Source organism: Cololabis saira, chromosome 23, assembly GCF_033807715.1.
Source record: "Cololabis saira isolate AMF1-May2022 chromosome 23, fColSai1.1, whole genome shotgun sequence".
Taxonomy (NCBI): domain Eukaryota; kingdom Metazoa; phylum Chordata; class Actinopteri; order Beloniformes; family Belonidae; genus Cololabis; species Cololabis saira.
Genome location: NC_084609.1, coordinates 8,876,706 through 8,893,562, shown reverse-complemented (window position 1 = coordinate 8,893,562; position 16,857 = coordinate 8,876,706). Strand labels below are relative to the sequence as shown.

Genomic DNA, 16,857 nt, shown 5'->3' with positions numbered 1-16,857 from the left:
ATCCTGAACGTAACTTACTATAACTAATTAGCATTAGCAGCGTTGAAGCCTTGTCCAACCGATGACCGAAGCATCGGCAGATTTATAGTTAATGGTTCTGTTTTATATGAATTGTTATTTATCTGTTAAATGTGTCTTGGTCAGAGTTTTAATTTCAATGAGGCTTTTCCTGATCAAATAAAGGTTAAATAAGAAAAATAAAATATATTTATCCCGATTTTGTCCCTTATTCTATTCCATATTTGTAAATTAGATAGGATAAGATAAGATAAGATAAGAAATCCTTTAATAGTCCCACAGAGGGGAAATTTGCAATGGATGAGTATTAGGGCCATGCAGGAGAAAAATAAAAATAATATTTTAGAGGAGGAAGATTTATTTTTTTTTAATAATGCACTTCAAGAAAAAAGTTGAAATGTCGAGAAAAAAGTTGAAATACAATTTCAAGAAAAACGTAAAAGAAATACAAAAAATTGTATTTCAACTTTTTTCTCGACATTTCAACTTTTTTCTCGAAGTTCACAATAAAAAAAAAATCTTAAAAAGTATTTTTTCTCCTGCATGGCCCTAATACTCTTCCGTAAAAACTGTTATTGTCAGCTCATCATGACGTACTGTAGCCGTTTTAACCCTGAACCCAATGAATTATTAACGTTGCTTTTAAATAACAACAATGTTTAGGACACCGAAATAAATCCTGCTCACGGCATTTTCAGAAATTCTGTAAGTCTCAATAAAAATAATTAGACCAACTAGAACGGAGCCTTGAGGAACACCAGAGCAGCAAATATGGCTAGAGATGCAGCACGTTCATCCAGAAGAGCAGTGGCACCAGGGCGGAGCCTGGGGGGATGCCGCTGCTCCTCCGCTGATAAAACCCCAGACTCGTGTGGGTTCTGGACCAGACCGGATCCAGGACTCTGTCCCGGGTCGGTGCTGTGGGCCGTGGTTCTGCTTAGACATGCCCCCGAGGCGCAGCAGGTGCTTACTTACCACGGATTAATATAAAAAGCCAAAAGATAGTCAGTCCAGAGGCAGGATGGCAGGAGGGTAAGGAAGGCGAAGAGGCTTCTTCGCCTGAGGGGGGTCAAATAAACACAGGAATAAAAACACAAACAAGAGAAACCAAAACACAGACACCAGGGACGACAGTGGGGCGACTCGGGGTCCGTGTACTTCGCGGCCATCCGTTTTTTGTTTTGAATTGACAAAATAAAAATAGAGAAATAATCCAAAATAATCAGTTTCCCATCTTTGGTTTTGATAATAAAAAACGGAAAACGGAAAACTGATCATTATCCATTATCCGATTTCATTGATGTGTTTGAAAATCGAAATTGGGAATGAAAACAGCGAGTGGAAAACTCTTTTCTCTATTTCCTATTCGTTTCCAACGGGGGGGGCAGTATGTTAGAGTTCAGTACATGTTATTGATTGGACGCTGCTTTTTTTTGGACGCTGCAGCTGAACGGACTGTCACAACATCACTGCAGTTTCATGACGGAGTGAAGACAGATTACAGATTAAACTCATGTTTCACTCCCAGGTTTCATATTTGATTTATTTTCTGTTTCAACATTAAAAAAATCTAAAACTGTTAATTTTCAATCTGATCAACAAAAGAACCAGAAACAACTTTCTTCATTTATTACTGCGCATGTTGTGCAATCCCCCCATTTGTCCAATCCTTGTTTTCAGTATCCTTGGAAACGAATAGGAAATAGAGAAAAGAGTTTTCCACTCGCTGTTTTAATCCCAATTTCGATTTTCAAACACATCAATGAAATCGGATAACGGATAACGGATAATGGATAACGATCCGTTTTCGGTTCTTTATTATCAAAACAAAAGATGGGAAACGGATTATTTTGGATTATTTCTCTATTTTTATTTTGTCATTTCAAAACAAAAAATGGATGGCCGCGAAGTACATGGACCGACTCAGCGCTCCGTTAGTGACGAGGCGCAGAGTTTCAGCGCTTCACGTTAGTGATGAACAGAGTTAATGCTTCATGCAGCCGTCTCCGCTGGACAAGCGGCGCCTGTCCGCCGCCGCCGCCGCTCCTCAATGGCCGCTCTGTCTCTCTGAACAACCCCCGACCCACAATGCATCACTCGGCCCAGACCCCTGCCGTACGTCAGGAACAGTTGTGTGTATCAGTGGTGGTGACGTCATCGTGATGTCATCGTGATGTCATTGTGACGTTATCGTCGTTGACCCCGCTGATGCAGGAACATAAAGTGACCTCTGAAACTGAGACCTGAACTCGGGTCGAGTCGAATTTCAAGAACTTTGAGGGGCTGTCGCGTCAGCAAAAGTTACTGGAGACAACATTTCCGTCAAGTTGGGTTTATCAACGCGTTTTAGGTCTGAAAACTGGTCTGGAAAAAACCCGCCGGGTCTTTAAAAGTCAGGGTAACTCGGCCAGCCATCCTTCTTTTCCTCTGTTACTGACTTTCACTTCCAGGAGTCGGTCCAAACCTCTTCCTCGTTGGTTGTGTTGATCCTCACAACGCCCCGCTGTGATTGGTCTGGTATGTTATGTACCGGTGGAAACTGCGGTGGATGGCTGGGTCCCCCTGACCCGGTTCGGCCCCTGCACCAGCGGGGTCTCGCTCGTCCCTGTCAGGAGGTCAGAGGTCGCAGTCGAAGCAGAATCACAAGCGCAGCGTCACAGCGGGACTCGGATGGAGATGTGCGTGGGGTGACGGCGGGTCGCCGGTGCCGGCGGATGGAGGCGGGAACCTCCGCTGACTCAACCAATCACACACCAGTGAACCGGACCCTCCAGCCACGCCCCCTCAGAGGCTTTTACTTTGACAGGGAGTCACTTTTAATACTCTAAACTCCAGAAGAGACAACATACGGAAGAGTATAAGGGCCAGGCAGGAGAAAAATAAAAATAATATTTTAGAGGAGGAAGATTTATTTTTTATTATGCACTTCGAGAAAAAAGTTGAAATGTCGAGATTAATGTTGAAATGTTGAGAAAAAAGGCGAAATTTCGACTTTATTCTTGAAATTTCGACTTTATTCTTGAAATTGTATTTCAACATTAATCTTGAAAAAAAGCAAAATGTCGAGAAAAAAGTCGAAATGTCGAGATTAATGTTAAAGTACAATTTCGAGAAAAAAGCTGAAATGTCGAGAAAAAAGTTGAAATGTCAAGAAAAAAGTCGAAATGTCGAGATTAATGTTAAAGTACAATTTCGAGAAAAAAGCTGAAATGTCGAGAAAAAAGTTGAAATGTCAAGAAAAAAGTCGAAATGTCGAGATTAATGTTAAAGTACAATTTCGAGAAAAAAGTTGAAATTTCGAGAAAAAAGTCAAAATTTCGTGTTTCATGTTGAAAAAAAGGCGAAATTTCGACTTTATTCTTGAAATTTCGACCTTATTCTTGAAATTGTATTTCAACATTAATCTCGAAAAAAGTTGAAATGTTGAGAAAAAAGGCAAAATTTTGACTTTATTCACGAAATTTCGACTTTATTCACAAAATTTCGACTTTATTCTTGAAATTGTATTTCAACATTAATCTCAAAAAAAGTCGAAATGTCGAGAAAAAAGTCGAAATGTCGAGAAAAAAGGCAAAATTTCAACTTCATTCACAAAATTTCGACTTTATTCACGAAATTGTATTGCAACCTAATCTCGACATTTTGACTTTTTTCTCCAAGTGCAGAATTAAAAAAAATCTTCCCCTTTCAAATATATTTTCTCCTGCATGGCCCTGATACTCTTCAGTAGCATCGTGCTGTTTAATGGGAGAGTAGGATCGATGCTGAGCCCCCAACCGGCTCATGGCGTCATCGCCACGGCAACGCGCTGCTTCAAGGGCGACAGACGTGGAAATAGATGTGTTTGCGTCTCTGACCTTTATTATGGAGGGAAACAGCAGAAACAACGGGGGGGGGGTCTGAGGTCGTACCAGTTGTAGGGAAGCTTCCCGTCTCGGTCGAAGGAGGCGAAGTTCACGAACGTCTCTGCGCCACATTCTCTGAAACACACGACACAGCAGTGAGAACCGAGGAAGAGATTCACGAATCAGCAGAAAAAAGAGGAAGAGAGAAAACTGATCATCCGAGTGTAATGTCGGTTAAACGGGAAAAATGTCATTATTTATGAAAAATTTATCTGATAAAACAACCTGCAGGAAATGTTTCATGATCTGAAATTTAAGGAAATCAAAGGAAATTCTGACACAATAGAAGTTGAATAAAAATTAAAAAGTCAGATTAAGCATTTTAGACAAAAAATAAAACAAAAAAAATTAATCACATATATTTCTACCAAAAAAAAACATTTAAAAGATAAATATACAATAAAAATCTAAACGATTACAAAAAAGTTAGAAACTCCTCTAATTTCTGCCAAAAAACCTGAAAAAATCTAATATATTAAATGAAAAAAAAATGTATGTATATATATATATATATATATATATATATATATATATATATATATATATATATGTGTATATGTATAAATATAATTAAAATTGTACATTTGGGGAGGAGTTAACTGAAAAACAAACTCAGCTTCAGAGAACAAGAATAAATAAATAAAGAGAAGTAACAATAATGCAGAACAGCATAAAAACAGCTGCTATCACCATGGCAACGCCTCGATGAGGGATGGAACCGCCGCTGTGGTCGTTTAGCTCGTCAAGAAGAAGAAAAACACTTCCTCTTAGTTGAGACAGAAAAGTCAAATCAGGACATTTTACAAGTTTTATCCCTTAAACTGATGTTTAGCTGTTTTATTCAAATCGACTTGAAACATAAACGTTGTTTTGTCCAAATTCATTTTCGGACCGGGTTCAGACGGTGGTAAACAAACAGATGTAACATAGGATGCTTTCACACCTGTGGCCCATTTGTTTTGTTCCGATTCAGGGGCTAAATCGATACAGTTGTTTCATTTCTCATTTGTGGGGTTTGTGTTCACAAGGCAAACGTCTGTACCGTTTCAAAAGTGATAACAAATGCCATGCGCTAACCAGCTGCTCTCTGATTGGTCAAATGAACGCGGAAGGAGTTTCCTCTTCCGCACCCCGGGATAAACAACACGCCCCTTTCAGCACAGCGCAGAACGCAGCTGTCGACTTTAGGCTGATTTATGGTTCCGCGTTACACCAACGCAGAGCCTACGGCGTAGGGTACGGCGTAGGCTCTGCGTCGATTTAACGCGGAACCATAATTCAGGCATTACCCATTTATTTATGTGAGCTCGGCGCAGAGAGGAGCTCAGCGGCGGGCGAGAGGCCGCCTGCCGCAGGGTTTGTGCCGCGCCTGCCTGCCCGAATTGAACACTGACTCCTCTCCTTGCGCCGTTGTCGCACATACACATGAATGGAGTTGTGTCGGTTGCTGTGTGGATTATGTTCTCACTACTTTTTAAAAATTTTAAAATTAACCGTTTCAGGTCTGGAATGGAATCGGGCCGAGACCACCTCTCCTAGCTGATCTCGGCTCGCTTGTTTTGTGCCGTTTCAGAGCGCGATTGCTGTGTTCACATATACCAAACGTTCCGATCTTTAGGGGGAAACGTTCCCTGTTCCGGTACAACTGCTTGAAACGGGACAGGTGTGAAAGCACCCTAAACTTTAAACCGACTTTAGTGCCGGTACCTGGTCATCTGTTTAAACGTTAAACCATCGTTAGAACTGGTACCTGGTCATCTGTTTTAAATTTAAAGGGGACCTATTATGAAAAACATGTTTTTTCTTGTTTTAACATATATAAAGTGGTCTCCCCTCACCCTTCAAGCACAGGGGAGACAAAATACCATGAATTTCTGCAAGGTCTCTGACCCCCGCCGGCCAGAGTCCCCCAGTGTCACGTGGTTTTTTTTGAGCCGATTAGAATCTGCTCCCGTCGTGACGTCACGACGGGAGCAGATTTCCAGAGGTTCAGCCTCCGCTGCTGAAACCACGCCCACAACCAGCTCTCTACTCTGCTGGAGCGGTCCTTCCTTCAGCCAGTCGGACGCGGCGCCGCGGCGGAGCGGATCCGGGTTGAATCATCCAGGTTCCCGGGTGGTTTGGGAGCTGGGTCCTCGGGGGTCCGTCCCAGGCTGGACCAGCTTCACCCTCCGATATTTTCAGGCAAATCTGTCGGTTTGATCCCCGGTAACGGGAGATGCGCCGCGGATGCGCTCCGGAGCCGATCTGTGCGCCCGCCGTGCGGTTGCGGCGCCCGTCGCGCAGAATCCGCCGGGCAGATCCGGCTGAAATTCCGCTGGTCGGTCCCCGGGAGTCCCTGCTACCAGTCCAGGCCGGTTCCTGCGGTCCCGGCCGGTCGGAACCGGTCAGATTCCCCCGTTAAAGCCGCGGTGATGCGCGCTACTCTAGCAGCGCTGCTTCCGGGCGCCCGGCTTGGCTCCGGGGCCAGCGTTCAGCATCCGCCGGGCAGATCCGGCTTAAATAGTGCATAAATGTTATTTATATACAACTCATATTTTATTTTTTTAACAATAAAGTTTCCATTTGTGAAAATTCAGTGTTGTATTTATTTACAGGCTCGGGCTGCTCTGGCGGAGCAGGTTTATTCTCCTCCCCTGCTACACGTCATTCAGGGAGCCAATCAGCACAGAGCCTCATTATCATACCCCCCCCTTCCCTAAAAATGAGGCGCAGAAAAAGAGGTTAGAAGCGGTAAAACTAGTGACAGGGCCCACAGGCTGGATTTATGATTTATGTAGAAAAAACAAGCTCTAGATTGTTTTTAAGACATTCAAGGCCTGTTTAAAATATACATTAAATGCCATAATAGGTCACCTTTAAACCACTTCAGACCGGTTACCTGGTCACCTGGTTACCTGGTCACCTGGTCACCTGGTCATCTTACCTGGTCATCTGCAGGTGCTTCTTCCGCAGGACCAGCAGGAACAGGACCAGCAGGCTGATCAGCAGGACGCTGAGGACGGCCAGAGCCGAGATGGCGGCGACGCTCGGGTTCATCTCCCTGGCTGCAGAGGGACGGAGAGATGGAGAGACAGAGAGACGTGTCCTCAGATGGTTCAGACCAAACAAATCCAGACCCGGGAGGACAGTCTGAGGTCTGCTGGACCTGCCGGCCCCCCGAGTCTCTGCACATGATGCTAATGTTATTTAGTCTGCTAGTCCTCTTTCCATCTGTCCTAGTCTTCATGTCCTCAGGAAACATTTGCATGATATCACAGAGGACTGCCCGACCCCGCCCCCTTAAACCAGCTGCTATGAACTGTTTCCACCAACAAACGTTTGACGAGACCTCTCTACTTCAGAACTTCCTGCATTCAGCAGTCACATCCTGGGTGGGGTTGGTGAAAGGATCTTTCTGTGTGGAGTTTGCATGTTCTCCCCGTGTTCCCCTGGGTAGCTAATGTGAGCTACCCTCACAAAAACATGCACACAGTCCTGGGCTATACATGCCCCCTCTGGCCAACCAGGGCGCCAGATGGGGTGGGGAGGATCTGGCCGGAATAACGTGATCCTTCCACGCACTACGTCCGGCCGGAGAAACCCCACCCTGTCTGGTGAAAAGAAGCTGCTGCTCACTCCTCAGGTTAAGGAGGAGACCTGAGCTCAGTGCAGGGCCCTCCCGGGGTTGGTAGAGGATGGCAATGCCCAGGACTGTCACTTAGGTAGGAGCACTGGGTTATATAATGGGGGAAGAAATCGGGATAAAAATATAAGAAAAAAAAAAAATGGCTGCAGGGACTTTCACAATAAAGGAGGTTCAGGTGAGACATAAAGTTTAGTTTTGTCTCCTGAAGCGTTTTCAGGTGATCAGACCCACCAGATTAGTGGTTCCCAAACTGGGGGGCGCAGCACTATTGCAGGGGGGGCGCAACGAGGTTGGAAGGTAGATTAATAAAAAAATAAATAAAAAAATAAAATTAAACATTTTTAAGATTTTTTATTTCTTTAAGATTTTGCCTTCAATACATATGTGCAGTGAGAGAGAGACAGGAAATAGGGGGGATCTGTAACATGAACAAGCCCACCCCACTCACTGAAAAGGTGTGGGGATTAAAGCTGACATTTTTGCAGAGCAATTGTTGAAATTTAGATTATTTGTTTAGCTGTTGCTGCTGTTTTTTTTTCCTCAGGGAGCTGGTTATTTTTGGAAAATAATATGTCGAAAGTAATGCATACTGTATTGTACAGTAAAAAGGAAAAAAAAAGAAATGTGTTTCACACACGAAGCAAGCTCACTCACATCACTGAAAAGATGTGGGGATTAAAAGTGTCATTTTTGTAGAGCAAATGTTCAGATTTTTGCTCCTGTTTGTATTGTTCTGTGAGCTGGTCAGGTTGAAAATCTATTTTTACAGAGATGGACAGTTTTTTTGCACATATGTTCAATATATGAAATAAATTGCAGTCGCATTTGAATGCAAAAGATGTGTGTGTCTGTGTTGGGGTCGGGGGGCGGGGGACCACTGCACCAGATCCACCAGACCCCCCAGATCCAGATCCACCTACCGACGGTGCTGACGGAGATGTGTGCGGGCCTGCTGGCCTTGCTGTAGCTGAAGCTGGTGATGCTGCAGTTGTAGCGGGTCGCTGGCGCCAGACCGGACACGGTCAGAACCTGGGAGGTGGAGGTGAGCGGCTCACGGGCCTGCGGGGGGGGAAACAGGAAACACACATGTAACAGCCTCACAGACGACCTCTGACCTCTGACCTCAACTAAACCTCCTGGGCTGCTGGTACCGACCCACAACAGTTCTGTCCCAGAAGGAATCACACATTTAACCGAGATGTTGAAGGTACGGAGTATCAGGGCCATGTAGGAGAAAAAATATTTTGAGAAGATTTTTTTTTATTGTGCACTTCAAGAAAAAAAGTTGAAATGTCGAGATTAATATTGAAATACAATTTCAAGAATAAAGTCGAAATTTCGTGAATAAAGTCGAATTTCTCCTTTTTCCTCAACATTTCAACTTTATTCACGAAATTTTTACTTTTTTCTCGACATTTCGACTTTTTTCTCGAAATTGTATTTCAACATTAATCCCGGCATTTCAACTTTTTTTTCGACATTTTAACTTTATTCATAAAATTTTGACTTTTTCTCAACATTTCGACTTTTTTCTCGAAGTGCATAATGAAAAAAAAATCATCCTCCTCTAAAATATTTTTTTCTCCTGCCTGGCCCTAATACTCTTCCATATGAAGGAAACCAGACAAACGTGAGGAAGCTGTTTTAGAAAGTTCTGCAGAACCTGCGGCGCCGCCGGCGGGTCGCCCTGTAACCCTGCGTTCACACTGAAAGCGTCACGGGCGTCATAGGCAGCCGGCTGCCATTCATTTTCTATGAAAGTGCGCGTTTCTATGAAAGTGCGCATCGAGAGGCAGCGGGAACAGCCGGAGCAGCCGGAGCAGCGCGTCAATTTGAAAAGTTGAAAGTTGAAAAATCTCAACTTTATGCAAACGGCGACGCCAAGGCAGCGTCCAATCACAGACCGGGATTCCCGAAGCGAGAAGCTTCAATGCAGATTGTACTTTCATGTAGACACAAACGTACACTCATTCACATGTGTACAGGAGCAGAGCTGTGCACTAACAAACTTATTTTATCAGGAATTAATATATTTCATCCAGCAAACTGACATTTTTGATGATTTGACTGCCGTTTTTACCCGAACTGCTCATGTGAAACACATAACTAATGGTTGAGGAGCTGTATGGTCCGAACGATTTTATTTGCTGCATCGATCCAACGCAAAATAATTAAAAACCGTGCTTATTAATCACAAAACACAGTTTAAACATCATGACCAAATCCGCTCCAACCCGGTGTGTCAGAGTTCACCGCAGACAGACTGCAGCTTCACCGGGACCAACGGCTCTGATGGTTACTGTTGATCCAGGACCAAACTTGTTAAGGAGCAACAAGCTCACTCTTATCTATGCGGAAATAACGCTAAAATATAAAGAAGGCTTCCCAAAGTGTGATCCATGGTGAAATAGGAAACTGAAGATGTGCAGCTATTTATAGATATGTGTAGACTATATGCACTTTGTTCCCTCCAGTTCTGCAGCGCAGCTTTAGCCCCGCCCACTGCAGGCGTCAACAGTGCAGCAGCTTTCAGTGTGAATCCACCAAGCAGCGCGATGCAGCGTCAGGAGATTTTTGACGCTTTCAGTTTGAATCCAGGGCAACTCCGGTTCTACGGGCCCGCCCTCTCCGGGTCGCCCCGTAGCTCCAGCTCCGCCCTGGGTTCTGACACACGGCTGCCATAGCAACAGTAACTAGGGAGGAGGTGAGGTCACACACTCGCAGCTGAAGAGGAACCGAGAACGACGTCACCATGGAAACGAGAGTCAAAGACCAACGGACGCATTTACTTCACTTTTCCTTTTGTTTTTCTCTTAAATAATAAATTATCGTTCCGTCTTCTCCTCCAAGTTTAAACTAAAGAAATGAAGTTTAAATTAAAGAAATAAAGTTTAAATTAAATAAACCAGTTTAAATTAAAGAAATAAACAAGAAATAAACAAAGAAATAAAGAAGTTTAAATTAAAGAAATAAACCAGTTTAAATTAAAGAAATAAAGAAGTTTAAATTAAAGAAATCACCAGTTTAAATTAAAGAAATAAACAAGAAATAAACAAAGAAATAAAGAAGTTTAAATTAAAGAAATAAAGAAGTTTAAATTAAAGAAATAAAGAAGTTTAAATTAAAGAAATGAAGTTTAAATTAAAGAAATAAAGTTTAAATTAAATAAACCAGTTTAAATTAAAGAAATAAACAAGAAATAAACAAAGAAATAAAGAAGTTTAAATTAAAGAAATAAAGAAGTTTAAATTAAAGAAATAAAGAAGTTTAAATTAAAGAAATAAAGAAGTTTAAATTAAAGAAATAAAGAAGTTTAAATCAAAGAAATAAACAAGTTTAAATGTATTTATTTTTTGTTGTTTTGACTATTTTGACTCGTGTTATTTTATGTTTTCCCATGTACGGAATAAAGCTTTCATTCATTCATTCATTCATTCATTCATTCATTCATTCAAATTAAAGAAATAAATGAGTTTAAATTAAAGAAATAAACAAGTTTAAATTAAAGAAATAAATAAGTTTAAATTAAAAAAATAAACAAGTTTAAATTAAAGTAATAAACCAGTTTAAATTTAAAAAATAAAGAAGTTTAAACAGCCTGTTGAATCAGAGCAGCCGGACCTGTACAGGTGAGTCTGCAGCCGGACTCCGTTTCCACGGCAACGCTGAAAGGTTGTTTCCATGGCAGCTGCAGAGAAACACCGGAGCAGCGTTGTCTCCCGGACCTCCGGCGGCTGCTCGGGGTCCGGTTCTACCCATTATGCTCGGGGGGATTCGTTCCGGCTGGAGACTCGGACCTCCGACCCAAACGTTCGTCTTCTACCTTTATCTATTAAAAACGTTACACAACACCTGACGAGCCGCGGTCCGGGTTAGAGACCAGGTTCGTGTCCTGGTTCTGTCCCGGTCCTGTCCCGGTCCTGTCCCGGTTCTGTCCCGGTTCTGTCCCGGTTCTGCTCCGGTTCTTACCTGGAGCTCCTTGCCGCCGCGGCCCGGTCTGCAGAGCACCTGGAAGTGGTCGGCCACGCCGTCCTCGCTCCACAGCAGCGTGACGGACGAGGGCGTGGCGTTGACGGCGTACAGCGCCCTGGGCGGAGCCGGGTCTGGGGGAGGAGAACCGGGTCGTTAGAGACAGGTCGTTAGAGGAGAACCGCACCGGAGAACCGAGACCGGCAGCCCAGCGGCGCCGCCAGCTGACGAGCAGGAAGCTGAAACCTCAGCACGCCTGAGAAGAGGAAGTCCCCGACCCGAGGCTGCTGGGGCTTCTGGGAGGAAGACGGTTGGAGGGGGGGGTTCTAAGTTCTGCTGAATCATGCTGGGGGGGTTCTGGTTCCGCCCCCCTCCCTCCAACCGGGCCAACTGGACCGGATCAGGCGCCATTAGCTGTCAATCAACCATCTCTTTCATGAATAAATTATAATAATAGTTGCTGCGATCAGTTCTGCTGAGTCATGCTGAGTTCTGCTGAGTTCTGCAGAACCGGACCGTTGTTGGTTCCAGCTGTGAAGCGTTTATTAACACGGAGGTGAAGAGTCCTGTGTGTGTGAATAGAGGGTCTGCATTGACGTCACTTCCCCACTGGACCAGCCCCCCTTACTGGCACTAAGTGCAAAAATGGCTGCAACTAGTTATTAGTAGTTACTAAGGGTGCTTTGACACCTGTCCCGTTTGGAGCAGTTGTTCTGGAACAGGGAACGTTTCCCCCTAAAGATCGGAACGTTTGGTACATGTGAACACAGCAATCGCGCTCGGAAACGGCACAAAACAAGCGATTCCATTCGAGACCTGAAGCGGTTCATTTCTTTTATTTGTAGTGAGAACATAATCCACACAGCAACCGATACAACTCCATTCATGTGTATGTGCGACCGCCGCGCAAGGAGAGAAGTCGGTGCAGCCTCCTCCACCTTCTCTCCTATTGGACGTGCCGAGATGTTGTCCCAGCGCGGCACGGTGAAATTAAAAAATGTTCAATTCGGGCAGGCAGGCGCAAACCCTGCGGCAGGCGGCCTCCCGCCCAGCGCTGAGCTCCGCTCTGCGTCGAGCTTATAAATGAATGTGTTGCGTGTTGTTTATCCCGGGGTGCGGAAGAGGAAACTCCTTCCGCGTTCATTTGACCAATCAGAGAGCAGCTGGTTCGCGCATGGCATTTGTTAACAACTTTGAACCGGTACAGACGTTTGCCTTGTGAACACAAACCCAAAGAACGAGAAACGAAACAACTGTATCGATTTAGCCCCTGAATCGGAACAAAACAAACGGGCCACAGGTACGAAAGCACCCTAAATTAAAGGCAGTTGGACTTGACAGTGACCCGTACAGTTACCAAGAACCAGTGGTCCATGGACATATTTGGCCACGAATCCAGTTTCTGATATTTATTTGTACTTAATTTCTACGCTGGGGAAATACACAAAGCAAAGCTTGAAGGAATACAAATGTCTTGACGCTTGGTCTTTCTGCCACTCAGTCTTTCTGCCACTCAGTCTTTCTGCCACTCAGTGGGCGTAACCCGCTGTGAAGTCGCATCTGTGACGTCATGCACATTCCCTCCATATGTGTGTGTGTGTGTGTGTGTGTGTCTGTGTGTGTGTGTGTGTGTGTGTGTGTGTGTGTGTGTGTGTGTGTGTGTGTGTCTGTGTGTGTGTGTGTGTGTGTGTGTGTGTGTGTGTGTGTGTCTGTGTGTGTGTGTGTGTGTGTCTGTGTGTGTGTGTGTGTGTGTGTGTGTGTGTGTGTGTGTGTGTGTGTGTGTGTGTGTCTGTGTGTGTGTGTGTGTGTGTGTGTGTGTGTGTGTGTGTGTGTGTGTGTGTGTGTGTGTGTGTGTGAGTGTGTGTGTGTGAGTGTGTGTGTGTGTGTGTGTGTGTGTGTGTGTGTGTGTGTCTGTGTGTGTGTGTGTGTGTGTGTGTGTGTGTCTGTGTGTGTGTGTGTGTGTGTGTGTGTGTGTGTGTGTGTGTGTGTGTGTGTGTGTGTGTGTGTGTGTGTGTGTGTGTGTGTGTGTGTGTGTGTGTGTGTGTGTGTGTGTGAGTGTGTGTGTCTGTGTGTGTGTGTGTGTGTGTCTGTGTGTGTGTGTGTGTGTGTGTGTGTGTGTGTGTGTGTGTGTGTGTGTGTGTGTCTGTGTGTGTGTGTGTGTGTGTGAGTGTGTGTGTGTGTGCATATATATGTGTGTGTGTGTCTCACCCAGCTTGATGATGTTGGGTGTTGACATGTTCCTGCTCCGTTCTGTACAGGCCGTCACCGTCAGGTTGTAGATGTCTCCAGGGGGGAGAGGGAGGCTGGCCCTCATCAGGTTCCTGGTCACCTGCACACACAAGTTTATGATTACATCATTTCAGTAAACATGCCCTCTAACTATTATTAAGCATGGATGGGAGGAAGAGCTTGGCTTTGACATTTGGGATGCAGACTTAGATCGTGTAAACTCTTCATCCCTATGTTTATGCTACAGTCTTATCCAGTTCAAAGTGTTGCACCGCTTACATTATTGTAAGACTGCCCTATCAAAACCCCTGTGTGACAGATGCAACATGTTCCGTTGTTGCCCTGAACTAGATGGTTCTGGTCCTCTTTTTTTTAATTTATTTTCTAAAGTATTCAACAAAACTGTTACTCCCTTTCCCTTTGAGTCTCAAATATTTTTTTGCATCCAAACACTTTTCGCTTTGATTGAAAAAAAATGTTTTGATTGAAGTGCCATTTTTTTATTGAAAATATATTTTTTGATTGAAGCAATCTTTTTTTCGATTGAATAATTATGACACAAATCTATCTCCATAGGGTTCTGGGAGGGTCCGGTACCGGTCCGACACTGACCCAGACCCGGGCGGTTGGACTCACGTTGATGGAGTAGCTCTTGTCGGTTCTCCTCCGGCCGACCGCCGTCACCTGCCAGTGCAGGATCCTGGAGTGCGTCAGGTCGCTGAACAGCTCGCCGTAGTCCCAGACCACCAGCAGCAGGCCCTGGACGTAGTCCACCGAGGAGATGTGGGGGGCCTCTGGAGCTGGGGGGGGCAGAACCGGGTTAGAACCAGAGACCCCCGACAGGAGAACCAGCTGCTGCTGAGTCTCCGTCACCAACTTAAAGGCAGGGTAAGTGATTCTACGCCTCCTCCAACCGGGACAACCAGCCAATCACAGGCAGGGGGCGGGGTCGTGCTCCATGAGGGAGGAGCCAGCTCTCTGTGACCTCATCGAGACATTCCTTACCCTGCCATTAACCGGCAGCCGAGAAATATAATATAAAAAAATATCTGCTAACAAACGACAGATAAAGATACTTTTCTGACACTAAAATCAGTTTAAATTTAAAAAATTTAATTTAGTAAATTTGAAAACACTAATAAAGTTGTAAATGTTGTGTGAAATAATTCAAATTAAATGAAATAAATATATTTAAAATTAAATTTTAAATGGGGTAAAAGGCTGTTAATAACAGTCTTCTTTTCAAAAAAATAATTAAATAAATAAATAAATGAAATAATAATAATAATAATAATAATAATAATAATTAAAAATAAGGTAAATGACTGTTAATAACAGTCTTCTTTTCAAAAAAATAAATAAATAAATAAATAAATGAAATAATAATAATAATAATAATAATAATAATAATAATAATAATAATAATAATAATTAAAAATAAGGTAAATGACTGTTAATAACAGTCTTCTTTTCAAAGAATAAAAAATAAAATAATAATAATAATTAAAAATAAGGTAAATGGCTGTTAATAACAGTCTTTTCAAAATAAGAAATTAATAAAATAATAATAATAATAATAATAATAATAATAATAATAATAATAATAATAATAATAATAATAATAATAATTAAAAATGCAACGTAAAAACCAACAAAAACAATAATGATCACATCGATGACGTGGATGTAAACTAACTAAAGGTTCTGATGACGGAGGTTTGCGTAGACCAGGGGTGGCCAACCCGCGGCTCGCGAGCCGCATGCAGCTCTTTGCCCGGTGTCAGGCGGCTCTTGCGACTTTATTTGACAGGTGCAGTGAAAGACAGACACGTAGGAAGTGGGGGCAAAATATGCCGCGACTGGAATCAAACCTGCATAGCTGCACAGGGGAATGTGTAGATAAGTCGCCTGCTCAACCCGTTGACTTATACGGGCGCGCTCTCCTGTTGAATTTTGCGTTGGTGACGCAAATAACTCGGACGGAGAAAAATCCACTCTCAAAATGTGGAGTGAGTGGGAGAGTTTAATATAATATAAATTCAATATTTATATTTAAGCAATACATCACGACAGGCCGTGGTATAAGATCATTATATCACAGCTGATGGTATTTTTATGTCTCAGAGAGAGCATGGAGTGAGGGATCATGGGTAATTGATGTGGACGATGTGGCTCTTTGCAGGAACACAGTAACCAATTATGGCTCTTAGCCTCTGACTGGTTGGCTCCCCCTGCCGTAGACGAAGGTTCTGACCAGAACCGGCGCCGGGCCTCACCTGTCACGAAGCCAACGGTGGAGCCGTCGCAGCAGCTGAGCGGCGGGTCGCCCCACGTCACCATGGAAACGCGGAAGCTGTAGTACCAGGCGGGCAGCAGGTCGGTGACCCTCTGAGGAGACAGAGAGAGGCGGTGAGCGGGGGGGGGCGGGGCCACGGGGGCGGGGCCACGGGGGCGGGCGGGGCCACGGCGGTGCGGCGTCATGGCGCCGCGGCTAGCTGGAACCCAGGCCTCACCACGGAGGTGATGACGGAGGCGGTGGCGGCGATCTCGTAGTAGGTGGTCCACTCCGACGCCAGCGTGACGGGGTTGAAGAAGAAGGTCTGCAGGACGTACTTCCGGAACGACACGCGGTACGGACGCCGCCAGCTCAGGATGATGACCGTCGGGCCCAGCGGGTACACCGTTAACTCCTCCACACCTGTGGGCTCTGACACACGGACACGCCCCCTGGTCAGGTGGGAGGAGCCGGTAGGCCACACCCCAAACTAAATACCTTAAAATTTGTAGATCTAGTTGAGCTAAGGACTTCTCTTATAATGTACAGTATAAGGCACACAACAACCTACTTACTGCATTCAGGAAATGTTTTCACCCAGAGAAAGTCGGTATGAAATCAGGGGAACTTGTATGTTTAAAAAAATAAAGGTAAGGACAAACTTTAGAAGTAGATGTGTTTCTGTTAAAGGGGTAAACTTGTGGAATAGTCTCTGTGGTCCGTCTACTTCCCGGCCATCCGTTTTTTGTTTTGAAATGACAAAATAAAAATAGAGAAATAATCCAAAATAATCTGTTCCCCATCTTTTGTTTTGATAATAAAAAACGGATCGT

The 16,857-nt window shown here is 44.1% G+C and overlaps 1 protein-coding gene across 1 annotated transcript in view; it reads right to left on the bottom strand.

The window, feature by feature from the left end:
• The window catches only part of LOC133424578 (receptor-type tyrosine-protein phosphatase O-like), a 77,295-nt gene that overhangs the window by 22,400 nt on the left and 38,038 nt on the right, over positions 1–16,857 (bottom strand). The window contains exons 11-19 of the mRNA XM_061715253.1: positions 16,263–16,456; positions 16,026–16,137; positions 14,386–14,549; positions 13,729–13,849; positions 11,521–11,654; positions 8,472–8,610; positions 6,850–6,970; positions 3,930–3,998; positions 994–1,077 (exon numbers count right to left, since the gene is read on the bottom strand). Of these exons, the coding sequence (XP_061571237.1) occupies positions 994–1,077; positions 3,930–3,998; positions 6,850–6,970; positions 8,472–8,610; positions 11,521–11,654; positions 13,729–13,849; positions 14,386–14,549; positions 16,026–16,137; positions 16,263–16,456 (1,138 nt within the window). The remainder of the gene's footprint in view (positions 1–993; positions 1,078–3,929; positions 3,999–6,849; positions 6,971–8,471; positions 8,611–11,520; positions 11,655–13,728; positions 13,850–14,385; positions 14,550–16,025; positions 16,138–16,262; positions 16,457–16,857) is intronic.